We start from the raw sequence: 18,513 nt of genomic DNA on the forward strand, positions 1-18,513 counted from the left end.
AAGGATCCTTTCCTTGTAAGATGAAAAATATTTCACCATCGTGTCATGATGAAATATTCTAGCAGATAAATTGTTTTCGTGTAGAGTCAATACTGCATGACAATTTCTAAACGAAAAATTTTCGATACTTTAAACTTCATTGTAATTTAGTAAATCGATCCAATCGCGAGAAAAAGTTTTTTAACGTTTTCATGTTTGAATTTGTACAACTTTCGAGAACAAAAGTACAATTACTTTCCTATTCGCTATTCACGATGTGAAAACATCTTGAGATAATTGAAATAATAGAAGTTTTACGCTTTAAAATAGCAGAGCATGCAGATTGATCGTGAAACGTTTCGAATGGGACACCCTGTATACTATAGTCACTTCTCGTAACATTTTTATTTCTCTAGGTTGTATACACGACGTAATAGCTTTGAAACGCTTACGCAACACTCACAAATAAAAATGTCGTTTCACTGAAAAAGTCAAGAGGGAACTGCGACTTTTCCTACAACGCGTTACAACGGAGAAGGTTGAACTGCACTGCTACTCGTAGGATTTTCTCGGCAATTACTTTCAAATAATAAAAATTATACTGGTCACGCTGTGCGTGATTCGTCCCTTGTATTACTACCGCAAAAAATTATTTAAACAGTATTTTGCTACAAATGTTAACTGTTTAACAAACTTGTGTAGTACGTGTAAACAGCAGCTGCTTAATTACAACATATTATTCAGAGAGAACAATGAAATTATTATTTTTATAAAATTTTATGTGTTCTGTTTGTATATACACGTATCATATTAAAATACTATTAACATCTGTTCGTATAAAATGGTGGATATAAAAATGTAAAATACATATAAAATATACCATCAACATCTACTTAACTTCTTGCGCTGCAATGACGTGTCACGCACGTCGAGAACTTTTTGTCCCAAAATTGCAATATTTTCTCAGTTTTGAGTATATTTTAAGTATAAACCAGGCAAAACGAATAATAAATTTATTACTTTTCAATAATTTCCATCCCATGATGTCATATCGACGAGTTCAAAAAGAAAGCGACGATTTATTGTATACGGTTCGGTCACTCGTTATGGTCCGCAATCAGTTGCCAGCACAAGTGGTTAATAAAATGTAAAATATTTATAAAATAGATCATTTCTATTTCTATAAAATACGAAGTAGTAGTAGTAGTTGTTGTATTCGTTTTATTTTGCCTGTATCTACTTCGTGAATCTTTACTTGTTTTAACAAGGCAGAAAGTTCTATTAAAATTATGTCACGCATTATGAAACGAAGGAATCAAGTCTGAAAAGCGAGTGAAATATTTAATAATCTCGCATTTCCACAACGAAATTAAACCACGAATTATGCATACATATATCCACAATGAAATTACTGAAAAGGTGATTTAACATTAATAATTTATGTTTCAAAATGGAACATGATTGAAAATATTATTTGCCTTCATGGTATGAAAGCATATTGTGTGTGTGTGTGTGTGTGTGTGTGTATGCCCATCACGAGATTGATTACGCTAATTAATCTTTTTCGCAATTATCTCTGTAATCGATTACCGAATGAAATCATAATCACGGTATTCATTGATACTAAAACTACCAAAGTACATGAGTATAAAAATTGTATCAGAGAAATTAAAGTGCAAGAAATAGAAAAAAAATTATAATACAGCAAAAACACAGAAACTTTTATTTTATAAAAGATCGTTTAAATTTTTGAAAATGCTCAAGAACGCTGAGTCTTGAAAACTAATCTGAAAAAAATTATAAATTTTGACCATTTTGATAGTTCTAGTATTAAAACACGAAATTTCCATTAGATATTAAAGTAAGAAAAACTAATAGGGAACACGAGTTTTTATTTATACACTTTACGAAAAGTCGTTTAAATATTTAAAAATATATAATACACGTAAAATTTCTAAGAAAAATTATAAAAGAAATTATAAATTTTGACCATTTTGGCCAATTCTAAGTCGCAATCAATTAATTACTATTTAGATAAATCAATAATTATGGAAAGCTCGTGTTAATAATTTATAATAATTAATATTCGATGGCTAATTTATATTTTATTAGAATTAGTAATCTAAATTTTCGTGAATTGAGAATTTTGTGTTCACATTGTTCTAATAATCTTCCTCATATACTAACAGATTTTGTAAAATCGAAGTCAAAATATTGAATCAATCTTTTGTCGACGTGCATGGATCGATATCTTTTCACAGAGAGTGTCGAGCTGCGTCTAAAGAATATGATTCAGAACAAGTTTCATTTCGGATAATAAATTAAAACGAGAACCAAACAGAATTCTATTTCAATAAAAAAAGTCAATATAAATTTCTCCAATACCATCCCTACCGTTTCGTAAAAACAAGTTCGACTTCAACAGCTCTAGAATTAAAAGAGCAATTAGAAATTTAGAAAAGTCGCGAAATTTTGCTGAAACGTCAATGAACGCTGCTCTGGAATAGATCACAGTAAATAGAGGGAAAACGAACACACACACACACACACACACACACACACACACACACACAAAAAGATGCGCACATATATTACGAGAGAAGAAGCGAACGAGCAAACACGAATGTATAGCCACTTCGTTACGACTTGTCCCGGTGAATGGCCCTTCTTCTATTCATCAGGCAAATGGACTTGTGCCATTGTTATTTATTCTTCTGCTTGAAGATATACGAGTGTATACATTGTCAGCATCACTGGCGAACAGCTTGGCTATCTGGCAGTGATGCAGGCACAATACGTGCTGCCGCGAAAGATGTTGGTTTAGGTTAGGTTTGAACGGTTGACCAGCATCCCTCTCGAGGCTCGTCCAATCTTTTATATCTATGGTTTTTGAAATAATACTCGACGACGAAACAGGGCCTTTATCACGAATATTTCACGTTCGTTCAAGTTAGACGAATCTATCGTGCAATTAAACGAGTAACACGATTGTTTAGTAATAAGAAATTTACGAAGAAAGTAAGAGAATCTGGAGATTCATAGAATTACGAAACTTTGTGTGTAATTTGATCACGATTGAAATCGATCTTTCGTTGGTCTCGTATTTTCTTAGGGATCGGATGATTTCGTTCAAACAAATGCAGAAATCTTTTCTTTTATTTTTTTAATATCTTGAGAATCGATCAATTTTTTTTTTTAATATCTTGAAAATTGATCGACAAAACAATTCATGAAATAACACGTGTGTATACTTTTTGGAAATTTCTTTCAGAATTTAAGCTTAAATGGACGCTGTGAAATTTATTGTTACAGGAATAGCTTTTACCTAACGATATACGAAATAATAGTATTGGCTACCGAGTAAATAAATTATTTCCTATGAAAATGCAATGAAAAAATTTTTGTCACTTGGTAGTGTTAAGTCTAATTATTGAGAAAATTTATTATTATATTATTATAAATTTATTATTTATTATTTAATTTATTAAATTATTAAGAAAATTTATTCTACGTATATGCAAGAAATTGAACATGCTTCAGCACTAAAATCTGAAAAAAATTCAAACTTTAGCTTGTAAGTTTGGCCCAAGTGAAATTATTTTGCTCAAAGTGAACAGACATTTCCTTTTTTATTTTTTTCGCATTGATCACGAATTTAAAATTCCTTTTTTTTCGACTTATAAAAAACTCAATTTTGGAAAAGAAACAAATCTTCAACTTTTATCTTGTTTTACATCTCAACATGAAAAAAAATACACAATTAAACAAGGATATACGATTTTTGTTAACGGGGATTAATCTCTCAACCATAGCAATATATTATATTTATAAATAGGAATCAAAAATGTTCGAGAATTTTTAAATAAGTTCTATTTCAAACATGGATCGTAGAACTTTCTCGAAAAATGTTCTTACATCACCAGTCCCGGCGAGCGTAGATAAATAAATGCTCTTGAAAGTAAAAGTTTTAAACAAAATAGAACTTGTACAATAAGGGAATAAAAATTCTTTTGTCAGACAAACAGATAATTTTTTCGTCAGTATTAAAAAAGTCCTTGATATTCGTAGCAAATATCGACACTGAACACCATTCAACGAATAATGTAGAAATGGATTTTTAATTAAAGATTCTAAAACAACTCGTTTCCATGGAACTTTTATTATACAGATTCTAATATATCCGTTCCATGAAAATACTATTCAAAAATGTTCCAAGCGTAATACTTCTTTCTATAAAATTTCACAAGAACAGATATATTTTTAATGTAATTAAATAAATTGTAAATATATTTAACATATAGATTTATTAAATTAATTTAATATACAAATTTGAACAGAATATTTATAAAAGCGAGAAGAACCTATTAATTTCGATCCCTGTTTGTAAATAGTGTTCAGTGATTGTACGTATTCTCATAAGTAAAAAGTGCATATAAGGGTTGATTGTAGCTGCTCACATTAATCTGATCAAAATATTTACCGCTGGTATACACGTGTGTCGCTTGAAACAAGGTGCGCTGGCATTTTGATTGATTGGTTATGTACATTTGCTCAGAGTCGACGAAAGAAGTGATCGATTTCATATAATTGGACAAGTATGACAAACGACTATTTTCGAGCTAACCTTCTCAACTGCGACGAGTAACCTTGAGCGGAAAATTCCACCTCCAATTTTATCAATCGCTCTGACCTGGACGACTATTTGAAGTGTTGTTTCGTTTTGTAATTATCCCGTCTTCGAAATACAATTTTCGTTAGTTCGTTTGAGAAAATAGAAATGGAACAATAGAAATAAAGAAATTACGAGGTTATTTGAAATGGTTGTTACTTCATAATAAATTGTAAGCTTTCGAGAAATTTAATTTAAATTTGAGAAATAAATACTAATATTTCAAAATAAGTTGTACTTTCGAGAAGTTTGATTCAAATTCGAGGATATAGTCATATATAAAAATAACAAATCGAAATAATACCTCAAACAATTTATTTCTCGTTTTATTTTTAAAATAAAATTTGCCCAAGTCTGCTGGGAACAAAGGAATCAAGGGTAATTGGAAATCTTAATTTTTGGTGATTCTTGGCAGTATTAACACAGGTCCATAGAAAAAAGAAGGAACAAGGTCGACTTTAATAAATTTTAAGATCATCACTTTTTCGCATTTCTACGCATGTTCCTCGTCATATTAAAAAAATTAATTTTTACAACGAAATATTTAATCTCTGAAATACCAGAGAATGAGCTTTGAAACTTAGCAAGATACACTTATTTCTGATTCAATTTCTGTTCAGGGAGGTTTGCAAAGTTTGAAAAGTTTACATTTAAAAATATCGAGGATTAAATGATGTAAGATACATTTCAACAGATAAGCCTTTGCGAGAAATATTTTCTTTTTTAAGCAGAGCAAAAAGATTGAATTATTAAATAAGCTTCCAAGAACGACGTTTTTGCGACATTTAATTCCCATCTTTCTGCATATCTGTAGATATGCAAATAACTAAATATACAAAATGACTTTTAAACGCATGTTCATATTTTGAGTGGTGAATTTACAAGTTAAAATACGTATAGAAAATGTTTAGAAAATTATTAGAATGTTTATAATTATTAAAAAATTATTGAAAAATGTTTAATGTGCTATTGCATGTTTTAACACTGAATTTTGCACTTTCTCAAAACTGTCAAGTATAACCTGAAATTTAATACATTCTGAATCCATTCTTCTAAATCGTGCGCATTATCCACTTCAATCGAATATGCAATAAATTTTAAATTACGTCAGAAGTAAAATGATTTTAAATGGATCTAAATGGGCAAAAGTGAATTCAATTTAACTCTAATAAATTCATACGACATTTATTATTTATCTTATTACGCGGGTTAAAATATAGACATGTATTTAAGAATCACTTTGTATAAAATCTAATATTTTAATTTCTGCGCTGCAAATAAAATTCTAAATAATTTAACAACAAAGCATAGGGGAGCCACTCTCTCCTCCGGCTTAATTTTCCTCTGCTGCAATTTTTAAGAGAGTGACTGAAAGAGTGAAAAATTTATGTAGAACTGGTCACTGGCGCAAGCGACGAGAAACAAAGAAGGACAAGTGCAAATGTCCCGAAGTCAACTTCTGTTGAATTTTACAAATCTCGACTGGTTCATCCGGTTTAAATATTCCGAGGTGAAACGAACAGGTTCGGCGAGTGAACAGCGGCGATGTATCGGCTTAGACATTTACAAGCGCGCGTCTGCGATGGATTGATGCGAGCAAACGACGCGGAAAAGCCGATTATGTCTCTTTTTGCATTATTTTATTTCTCTTTGATTTAGTTGTCGACTCAGTTGCTGTTCGTGTCTATAATGAAAAGAAATACTACTTTAAACGATAAGTAGTAAATAATCTTATTTATTTTAAAGTGTACGTATAACTTTGGCAAATGAAATATCTAATTTTATTTGAAAATATTTGAATTCTGTCTCGAAACATTTTATTTTCTTCGTTTTGGATGAAATGATTCGCATTCGTGCTGAAATAAAACAGAAACAAAACGAAATTGTACCTGTCAATTTAGAATAAGAAAAAAAAAAAATTACATCATTCCACAAGTACTGCGATTTCTTGGAATTTTCAAACAATTCAACGTTGTCAAAAATATTTTTTTACCATAATTATTTGTAAACATCATTATTAATATCATTTTAAAGAAGTTGTAATTCTCATCTTAATTTCTTTCAATATCATTATAATTAGAAATTTTAAGGTTTAGGAAAGAATGATTCGAAAAAATTGCATATGCTTATGGGATGATACGATACTTAAAAATTTAAAATACCAGAAATTACATTTAAATGAAATATTTTATTTTACGCTTCAGATTATTAAAGTGAAGATATTTTACTTTACGTTTCAAATTATTAAAATAAAAATGCATTCTGTTTGTTGAAATCTCAAATTCTGTTTAAGCACTCCTCCATTTGAGAATCTAAGATATTAAATAGCAATAAATTTGAAATAATATTTATTTGACAAAATGAGTAATCGGTAGCTCCCAGGATCGTCTTTTAGCAGGGGAAAAGTTGTTCCGTTATTACCATCATGTAAATTACATTCATACAAAGTCCTAAATTTTTTATTTAATTTTAATCATTTAATAAAAAATATTTAATTTAATTTATAATAAATATAATATTATATATTATTGTAAATAATTTATAATAAAAATTTAATTTAATTTTATATCATTTAATAAAAAATATTTATTTAATAAATTTAACAAAATTTAATTTAATTTAAATAATTTAATAAAAAATAGCGATAATTTAATAAAAGAAAGGAAAAGAAACATTCGTTCATTTTAAAGCGTGAAGCTTTTACTTTCACTGCGTTCGTTCTTTTTCAAAGATGTTTCTGCATCATTTTGAAAGAGATTGAGCAAAGATACTTTTTCTCTCAAAAATTTTGCAAATTTAAACGTCATTGTGGACATTAAAAAAACTTTATTCATAACTAAATCATGAAATCTTGAAAATTGAAGTCTCCTCTTTGTTATAAGATTCTTTCTCACAAAGTTAACATAATATGTGATATAGCGTTACAGTATAAATAATATAATATATTACATTACAATTACATTAATAATGTAATAGTTTAAAACATCGATAATTTTTCATCGTGTATACGAAAACATTTTGGAGTCACTGCAGATAACATTCAAGTCGATATCATTTCAAAAATATATAGGGCGTCCCATTCTAATCTATAAATGCAATTACCTCCGAAAATATTCATATCCATTATAATTATTATTCGTTATTTAAAAAAAATGTCTCAAATGCATTTTTTCCTGTTTTCAGAGGACAGTAATTTAGAGAGTACACTTATTGTTAGTTTGTCTTTAGATAGACACGTGTAAGAGATACGAAGGTCACTACTATTTTTTCAAGTATAATTGTGTAATTCTTTTTATGATGCAGCAGGTCACTATCTGTAAAAAAGTATTAATCTATTTTAATATTGAGAAACTGTTAGTTTGGGTGATACTTTAATTTTAATTTTATATAAAGTCTATCATATGAAAAACGAGGAAGGACAAGCGTCGTATTCATACTGTTCTTTGCACAGATTTTATAAAAAAAATATTTTCTAAACTAATGGGTTGTAAACGTAAATTAATACTTTTCTGTAGATCTGCTGCATTCTCGATCCAATCTAATATTTTTCAATTCTAATCTGCTTTTTTCAATAATTCTACATAAAAACAGAAATCAATATTTTGTTACATTATGTTTCAAAGTGTAAATAAACCTGTCAATAAACGAAAACTTGTAGACGTATTTTCTATGGTGTAATCGTAAGAGAAGATAAAATCTCTTACTTGACATTGTCCTCGTTCTCGTCCTCGTCCTCTTTCTCGTTCTCGTCGAAGCAAATAAACACGACTAGACCGTCGTATTTGGAATTCGATAGAGAGTCCATGCAGTACATTTTAGGTGGAATCCACACTGAAGGACTAAGTTTGAAGTATCCATTTGCCGATACACTGTGCGTATGGTTCATGTATTCGGCATAAACATAGCCACAATTCAATCCACTCTGCACACCGTATTCTACGGGACACGAAACACAGACGTAAGTAACCAAACAAAAACTAAAGAGATTAAAGACTTTTTTTTTTATTTTTATAATGTACAGTCAGTCACGGAAGTCTTCATACACCCACAAAATTTGCTATATATCTAACTTAATAAAAAAATTTAAGAACATACACTGAGTCAAAGAATTGTTTACATTCGCATATTAACACATGATAACCATGATTTGCGTCAATATATTTACGTGTTTCCGAAGTAAATTAAAAAAAACGTAAACTAGTAGGTCACACCTGAACGACCTTATAAAAACATAATGATTTGTATTATAAATACAGACTTTCGGCTCCATAGCTTCAGTTAGAGTGTAAAACGACTTCGATAATAAATACATACCTTGTTATATAATATATAATACACTATATATATAATACAAATATATATATATATATATATATATATATATATAATATATAATATATAATACACTATGTCGACAAAGGAAGAAAATTTCTTTAGATACTCGTAATTTAGTGGTACAACTACGAGAAGAAAGAAAATCTTATAGAAAAATCGCTAATATAGTTAAAATAAGTCGTACAACAGTACAATCAATTAAAAAATTTTAATTTGAGAGGTACAACTTTTAACAAACCTAGAACTGGCCGTCCAACAGAATTAAATGCTCGTGATGTTCGTACTACAATTCGTAAAGGGCATAATAATTCAAAAATTAGCGTAACGCATTGTGGAAACCACGAGCAAGAATTGTCATCCAGAAACTGTGAGAAGGATATTGAGAAAAGCTAGTTTGAGTTAGGTTTGGGTTAGATTTGGGTTAGGTTTGAGTTAGGTTTAGAAGAGTAGCGAGAAGAAAGAAATTTCTATCCAGAGTAAATCAACAAAAACAACAAAAACGAATTTGGAATTTTGGAAGAAAGTCGTATTTACAGATGAAAGCAAGTATAATATTCTCAGGACGTTATCTGATGGTAGAGGAAAAATTTGAAGAAGAAAAAACACGAAGATGGATACTAAAAATTTAATTCCAATTGTTAATGGTGTGGAGTACAATTGTTGTGTGACCAATCATGCTTTACGAATGATAATGTAAAATATCGAAATCTAGAAATTATCAGAAAAGTGTATTACCGCGAAAGAAAAATTTTTTAGTACATGCGACAAAATATAGTTGAGAAAAAGAAGAGATGTAGATCGGATCTTAAAGAGAATTAAGACATTTTGTTTGTATTTTGTTCAATTGTCAATCATAATTTGTAAAAAAGTTATTATTAATTTTATTAATTTTGTCTAATTATATATTAAACAAAATTCCTTAAAACAAAAAATTCCTCTTGCAAAATAAAATTAGCACTTCTAGTTTCGAGAATTTCGATACCTCACAAAGTTTCGGATCCAAGCGTCGAGAATTTAAAAACTAGCTTCGAACTCATTTCAAATTATAGTACGTTGGTTATTATGTTGGTTGCCAGTATGGATATTTGTGTTAAATTGCTTCGAAATGAGAAACATTTATGATCTTTTTTGGCAATAGTGCACAATGTGCAACTTTGTAATGCACAATTTTGTGTTTAAAGGGCTGCATCAGAATATCAAATATTAGTAACTGTTAGGAATTAAAAAAAAAAAAAAAAATGGCAAAAATAAAAAAATATACACTACTCCACAAAATTAAAGGACCACTAAATTGTAATAAAAAAAATTGTTGATCTTTAAACTCCTGCAACCTTATAACAAAAAGTCGTACAATATTCTGTCTGGACTTATTTTAAATAATCGAAGCATCCACTTTCAACATTTATCGTAAATTTTTTGTTTGAAATATATGTTTCCTTTTGGAAATTTTTACAAATTCAAACTTCTCAAAATTTATGTACTATTACACATATTTGTAATTATAATTTTCTTTTAATTTTGTTAAAAATACTTTTCTATAATATACAATCATATAAAATTTCAGCTTCTCGTAATTTACGACGGAATCGTAGTTTAAACAGCTAATCATTATATATTCTTGTATTATTTTATCTACTTATATTTTATATTACTTGCATTACTTTGTATATACTTTCTTTAAAAAAAAAAAAATATTCTCTTTAAAAAAAAAATTAATACGAAAGTATTTTCAACTTTTGTTAAAAAATGACGAGTGAAATTAAAGTGGAATTAAAAAATTATTTCACGTATTGAGTATTACAGGAAGCACTATTACGCTTTGGACACTTTGTCGTCATTTTTCTATATATTTTCTATCATTCTATATTTTCTATATTTTCTATATTTTCTATATTTCTATATCTCAAATTTTCCATTTGGCGCGTAAAAGTCCACCGTCTTTAATTCTGACTAGCCAAACTAATCAAACGAACCGCCATGAGTACTATTCTTAAAAGCATCGTCGGGAAACAAACCTGTGGCGTTCCAAGTCGTTTCAGTGAAATTCGAAAAGTCCTCGTTGAAATTCCGTTTGTCGCCAAGTGCCGAACAGTTGACCCTATGGCCGTTGATCCTAAAGTTGTTGTCCACGTCCTCCAGGCAACATTTTTTTACACAATGGCGGCCCTGGCAGTATTCCGCGTCTCTGCACACGCGTACCACCAGCCGTTGATTCGAGCGGAAGTCCGGCGTCAATTCCAGACAAGAGTTCCGTTCGGTCAAACTTTCCACGTGATCCCGATTTCCCGACAGCGTCGCCTGGAAAATTACGCGGAGATGCTTGGCATAATTGTAAAAAATTGAAAGGCGGGTGATTTTGTCCGAGATTTGAAAATTAACCCATTTGCATCAGTGAGCGGAATAATCTCGATATTCATTCACCACCTTTCATCGCCGTAAAACAAATTAAATTGAATTGTCATTTTATTTACTGCATGATATTGTCGTTTGTCTGATCGTTGCACGTAACTTCCAAGTAAAATCAATAATAAACAAAAAACGCAAGAACTATTGTTGTGCAATAATGCGGGCTAGTAGCGCTAGTAGATCTGTGCATATCATGCAAATAGGTTTTAACATCTTGTGCCACGCACGTCGAGAATTCTTTGTCCCGAATTGCAACATTTTCTCAGTATTATGTACAGGGTGTACCAAAAGTAACCAATTTGAGAAGTAACGTGCAAAATTGTCCTCGACCGGTTTCCTCAAGGTCAAAATTTTTCATTGTTGCATCGTGATCCACTCATCGAGAAAATAAAAAATCTTCAAGAAACCATGGGTCAGAAATGACTCGTTCTCCTGAAAAATGATCACATATATCCACTTTTAGTTTTATTAAACTTGCCATAGATGTAATATGTTTATATTTTGCAATGGAATAGGCTCTGCTATTGACTATTGATGTCATATCGATGTCAAGACGAATTTAACACTGTATAAACTAATCAGACAGCGTATTATAGCGAACGAAAAGTCTGATACACAGTGCGGAGGTCTGTATCATAGTTTAAGGTTATTTCAAAGTCACAGTATATAATACACTGTTGAATTCGTTTTGGCATCAGCAACAACTCTGTGATATCAAAAATATATGGTGCCATTTGAAAAGGTGACCTTGACTTTTTTACGTAAGAATCAAGTCATTTGAGATTTATTAAGATCACCTTGACTTTTTTAAAATGGCACCATATGTTTTTGATATCACAAAGTTATTGCTGATGCCGAAACAAAATTCAACAGTGTATTATACTGTGACTTTGAAATAACCTTAAAATATGATACAGATTTCCACACTGTGTATTACACTTTTCGTTGTCGCTATAATACGCTGTTTCTAATTAGTTTATACAGTGTTGAATTCGTCTCGACATCGATATGACACCAATCGGCAATAGCAGAGCCTATTTCATTGCAAAATATAAACATATTACACATGGCGAGTTTAATAACAAGTGGATATATGTAATCATTTTTCAGGAGAACGAGTCATTTCCGATTCATGGTTTCTTGAAGACTTTTTAAATGCGATGCAGCAATGAAAAACTTTGACCTTGAGAAAACCGGTCGAGAAGAATTTTGCACAGATATTACTTTTCAAACGGATCTCCACCGAGCCAGAGGTGCAGAATCTAGCTGTGATAGTCTATACACATAATTTTGTACAGTGAAATATCTCAGAATAGGTTGAAGCTACGAACAAAATGTTTAATACAAAAGCTGTTAAAATATAAAAAGGTAGGTCTCACGTAGTATTAACAATTTTTTTCATTTTTCATATAATGGTGGAGGATATTTCAACATCAACTTGATTTTTTTTAAATCAGGCCATACATTTTCGTATTCGTATTACGACAGCTGGTTTCAATACGAATCCAATGACCTACAATGTTATACCATTTCTTCCAGTTAGTTTTGAATTGAGGATGATGAAATGAACGATGAAGAACGACAGCATCGAATGTCACACAATGTTCACAGATGAGTGCACTTTTCACACCAATAGCATGATTTGTCGTCAGAATTATCGAATGTGGGCAAAAGATAATCTGCACTGGGTTCAAAAAAGTAACAACCAATACCGAAATGCCATGATGATCTGATGCGGAATTCATAGCAGAAGAGTGATTGGACCTTACTTTTTTGAGGAGGCTGTTAATGCAACAACTTATTTCAGGTTTCTGAAAATATTTTGAATTTATCCATTATTTTGAACAATATGCAAGAGATACTGGGGCAAAAGTTAGCCTTTCAACATGACGCTGCACCTCCACATTACGCTACAGAAATTGGTTGAACAATACGTTAAATAATAAACGGACCAGTTCAGTGGCTCCCAAGATCGCCTGATGCGACTTTTTTCTATGGGGGTATTTGAAAGAGCAAGTCTTTCAAACTCCAACTGACAATACCGATGAACTACGCCGAAGAATCACAGCCACGTGTGAAACAATATCAACTGACACACACGAATACCTCCTAAGCAAAACAGAACCACCTTTCTGCAACACCTGCAATCAACAAATCACCACCCAGCACCTGCTACATGAATGCAGAAAATACCGAAACATAAGAAGTAAATACGGATTAAACCAAAACACCGCTCTAACCTGTCAGAAACAACAAAAAAACGTTATGAACTACCTAAAGGAGACCCAACTACTAGACCAGATATAAAGAGACAATTTCAACACGTCGCTAAAGACTTTGTAGTTGATGCGACGCTAAACCCTCATATAAAAAAAAAAAAATATATCAACTGAGACTTCGGCAGAAAGTTGAAAATAATTTTTTAATGCAACTTCAGAGGTGTATGAATGATGGTCATGTTGTACGATAAGGTAAGAAAATTTTAAATTCAGGTTAATGGAAGCTTAATGATGAGTAATGAAAATGAAGAAAACGATCAATGATATAAAGAAAAGTCTCAAATTTTTAATATTTGATTTAGCAATAACAATGTGTTATCAATCCGTTCACCGAAACTGAAATTGAGCCTCAGAACAATGATTCAGCACGGGATAAAATCAGAATAACGCGTCATAATCAAGGCAACCGACTTGTAACACCATGTCCGCCACCGACTATTGCGAACTTCATCGTTCTTAATTTAGGACTAACTGGAAGAAATGGTACATCATTGGATTCGTATTGAAACCAGCTGTCGTAATACGAAGAAAATTATGGTCTGATTTAAAAACATCAAGTTCAGAAGTTCCTTGAAACATCCTCCACCATTACATGAATGAAAAAATTGTTAATACTACGTAAAACATTCAATCATACTAAACAGCTTTTGTATGAACATTTTGTTCGTAGCTTCAATCCATTCTGAGATATTTCACTATACTCAGTTAGACGAAACACCCTGTATATTTAAATGTAAGCCGGGGAAAACAAATGATAAGTTTATTACTTCTTAATAATTTCTAGCCAGTGATATCATATCGACGAGTAAAAGAAAAAGAAAGCGACGAATTATTATATACGGTTTGGTTGCTCGTTATGGTCCGCAATCAGTCGCCAGCGGAAGGGGTTAAATATGGAGTTTCGGAGCACTGGGAAAAATGGCAAATTCGACAAAGCGAGAGACAACACCGAAATAATTTTAGATTAGGCTTTTGCAATGTATTGTAAAAGTCTTTTTGACACGATATTTTTATTTTCTTTCATTATGATTGGTTCGTTTCGATGGAATTAACATACATATATTTTGACACATATATTTTAATTGAATGATATAACTTTTGTTGTTATTAATGATACAACTTCTGTACATAAGTTTAAATTCTTGTACGAAATAAACATAGATTCATTTTTTCATATATTTTTCTATTAAAAGTTTAACCAAAGTTTAAAAAAACAATGAAAAGCTTGTCATAATACTATTGATAAAGAAAAATTAAATATTTAGTTTGTCCTCTATTTTTAATCACCTCAACTATCTTGTGTGGCACAGAGTTTATTATATCAAACTTAATATTATAAATAATATTAATAATATTATATAATATATAATAATATAATAATATTATATAATATATAATAATATAATAATATTATAATATGTTATTAATAACATAAAACTCAATATTATATAAAAACTTTGCACAGAGGATATTTGTGCAATGTTTCTAATTCAGTTTGAAAGCACATCTCTCTTATTCCATTTTTAAGTTGTTCAAATTTACAATATTGCTTTCCGTTGGCGTACATTTTCCGTGCTGAAATTCTCCAAAAGTTTTCGATAGGATTCGTGTCGGAAGTCCTCGATGGCCAAGCTAATGTTTCAACATTCACCCCTTAAAACCATGTTTGCATAGCTTTGCACGGTGAATTGGAGCGTTATCATATTGAAATATGAAATTCGATCCACCAATAACGGTTCTTGGTATGTTTCTGCATTTACCTTCGGTAGAAACCACATTACACTTGCCTTATTATAATCGAACGCAGCCCATATCGTTTCAGTTTTTGCTCATTTTTATTCCTTTTCCATCGTGCAAATCGTGTCAATGATATTGGAGACCATCCAAATTAAACTTTTTCTCATCTGAGGAAATTACGGTTTTCCATTCGTAAGAAATTTCCATATCATGTGATTTCGTGTAAATTTCAACTTTGATTCTTTGTGAATCTTCGTTAGAGATTTAGGTTAGAAGCTTTTTCAATCCTTTTTCGTATAGCGAACTTCTCCATTCGACTTTGAAATTTGTTATACCCGTCGAAAAACAACTGGCATAATTTATTTTTTAATTTTTCATTCATTTGAGAGGCATTCAGTTGATTTTTCCAAGCGTCTTGGAAAATTTTGAAATCTTTATCTTTGCGACTAATTTTTGTTGAACGACTAGTAAATGTTTTTGTGACAAATGTACCGCCCAATTGTCCAAAATGATTGACTACATTTCATGATCTTTTTCGGTTTGAAAGGCTCATTTCTTTAAGAGTATCTGTCCTTTTTCTAAATCATTTAGTTTTTCCACGACTCGTCACTCTTTAAATAAACGTAAAATATGTTTTAAAAATGTTCAAATTCTCAAATCTGTTCAAGTCACAAATCTTGCACTCAACTCATAAAATATGCGCCATCGAAATAATTTTTTAATAATATCACTACGAACCTAAGATTATTTTATTCACACGATAATTTTAACGAAATTCCTCAGCAAAAGAACAACGCAAATAACTGATGCAACATTAGGCATCACGTTAATAAATGAATAAATATCGCAGTTCATTTTTTTTTTATAAAGAAAATAAAAATGAAAATAACAGAATAACACGCTGAGAATTAATATTGTACCAAAGATTATTTCGGCAATTGTTTTTGACGTTCGCGAGAAGAACCGATCCACTTGGGTGCCGCGAATTCCTCGAAAGTCTTGACGAGTTTCAGCTCGGCGCAGCCAGTGACGTTTTCCAAATATTCGTGGGAAAATGCGTAAAAATCCACCGCCGTACGCGGCAGATCGAGCGGATTAGCCAGAGAACGTGGAAAACCCAACGTCAGCGTAGGAAGGAAGCGAGAATTGGAAATTGATTTCAGAAATTCCGGTGAATTGGAAATGGTGAATGAATTGGAAATGGTTAAAACTTCATTCGACCATTTTGTCCACGAGATATATTTCTAGTAATGACCTCCTATGACCCCCTTAGGGATCGTTAGCGGAACTATTTTCATTTTTTCCTTCTCTAATGGTTCTTGCAAGAAAAAGGTTCATTCTAGTTAGACTTTTTTCGAAACTTTTAAAGAGTCAGGAGAGTTTGAATATTTCAAAAAATCGATTTCTTTTGTTTTGTTTCAAATAGTAGTTTGAAGTCTTGGGAATAAAATACAAAAAGTCCTAATCTTTAAAACGACCTATCTTAGGGTATAATAATAATAATAACGCGGATACAGAATAATTGAATTTGCATTCACTGTTTATAACTTTAAGTTTTATAAAGTGTAAATCGTGTGAGTCGAATATTACTTTCGTTCAATCGAATATTAGAGGATTTGGATTCAATTTAGTTGTGAATTGTAAGAACTGTGAGCCGCCTTTATATAAGTAAAAAAAGTAAGTAAAGGATACATATGAAAAATGACGTGATTCTGAAATTTTAAACGTGTTTTTCTCGAAACTAAGTTTTTAGAAACGGTGTGCAAGATATCTCGGAATCTAACCAACCGATTATCTTTAGCATAACACTTACTAGGGATTGACGATCGAACAATTTTTAATTTTAAAACAGTTTCGAGAAATATAAACGAAAAACGTAGAAATTTTTTAAATTCGATAAAAGAAAACAAATAGCTGCTATTTTCATAATTTTCACAGAAATGAAAATGTTGGATCGTCAATCCCTAGAGAATATTGTTTCAAACTTTTTTTGTCTTTTTGTTGCAACTAATCCTGTTTGGCTGGAATCATGCACGCCGATAGGCAATGTAAAAAAGATGCTGTTAAAAAGTTAAATAAGAGCCCTCTTTTTTTCTCTTTTAATGTTGCTTTTTGTAGTTCATAATGTGTTAAAACAAACCACAGAAGCTCATGTCACTCAGTATGTACTTTTTTTTTACTAGCTCTCCAAATTATTCGTAATTTTTAGGCCCGTCAAACTGTTTTGCCCCCTTAATTTTCACGATAAATTCAAATATTCATGAAAATTGGTGCGATTTGAATGTGTTCAAGTATTTGTAACGCTCGAAAAATATTCATCATTATATTTGGGTCTGTAGTGTCATTTTTATTTCATAAAACAAGTTGAAACACTTTTGGAGTTGAAGTGTGAAAAATTTTCAAGGTTGAAAATTTGACGTTTTTTTTTTCCAACATTTATTTTCTCAAAAACTCAGGCTCACTCGGGAAAAAAATTGATTGCACATTTCTGCTCAACGTGAAAAATAAGTTAATAGAAATATAGCATGAAGAAAGAATCGTGCAGCCTTGAAAGCTACAATCTTCAAGTCCATTGTAAATTCAGTAAATGAACAAAATTTTTCAATGTTTGCACATACCATGAGGATTTGTAACATTTTCGAGAAGAAAAGTATCTTCACTTGCTGTGTGACGTAAAAACATTTTGAAATAGAATGAATGCAGAGGTTTCAAGTTTTCGTACGAATTTAGTTTATTGTTTTTCACGATTTCTTTCTACAAAGTTACAACAGTTTCAATATTTATTGTTTGAATATTAATAGGAGTCACTGTACGTATCGAATTCTTTCAAAGATGTTTTAGATTATTTTGAGAAAAGAGATATTAAAGATACTCTTTTTCCCGCAAATTTTGCAAGCTCAAACATCTTTGAGTGAACACTGGAAAATTTTGTTCTTCACTTATATATAATATACATTAAAGAACAAAATTTATATATTATAATTTTATTATATAGTTTATATATATATATATATTATATATATTATATATAATATCTCTCAAGTAAATAAGAACAGAAGAAAAAAAATTTGGATTACATTTCATTTTACAACTTTTTTATATTCGTTT

At 30.6% G+C, this 18,513-nt stretch overlaps 1 protein-coding gene across 1 annotated transcript in view; it reads right to left on the minus strand.

The window, feature by feature from the left end:
• The window catches only part of LOC122535096 (G-protein coupled receptor Mth2-like), a 77,351-nt gene that overhangs the window by 32,834 nt on the left and 26,004 nt on the right, over nt 1–18,513 (minus strand). The window contains exons 3-4 of the mRNA XM_043666315.1: nt 10,999–11,281; nt 8,353–8,584 (exon numbers count right to left, since the gene is read on the minus strand). Coding sequence (XP_043522250.1) covers nt 8,353–8,584; nt 10,999–11,281 — 515 coding nt within the window. The remainder of the gene's footprint in view (nt 1–8,352; nt 8,585–10,998; nt 11,282–18,513) is intronic.

The sequence above is a fragment of the Frieseomelitta varia genome, unplaced genomic scaffold (assembly GCF_011392965.1).
Source record: "Frieseomelitta varia isolate USP_RPSP 00005682 unplaced genomic scaffold, Fvar_1.2 scaffold_150, whole genome shotgun sequence".
Taxonomy (NCBI): Eukaryota; Metazoa; Arthropoda; class Insecta; order Hymenoptera; family Apidae; genus Frieseomelitta; species Frieseomelitta varia.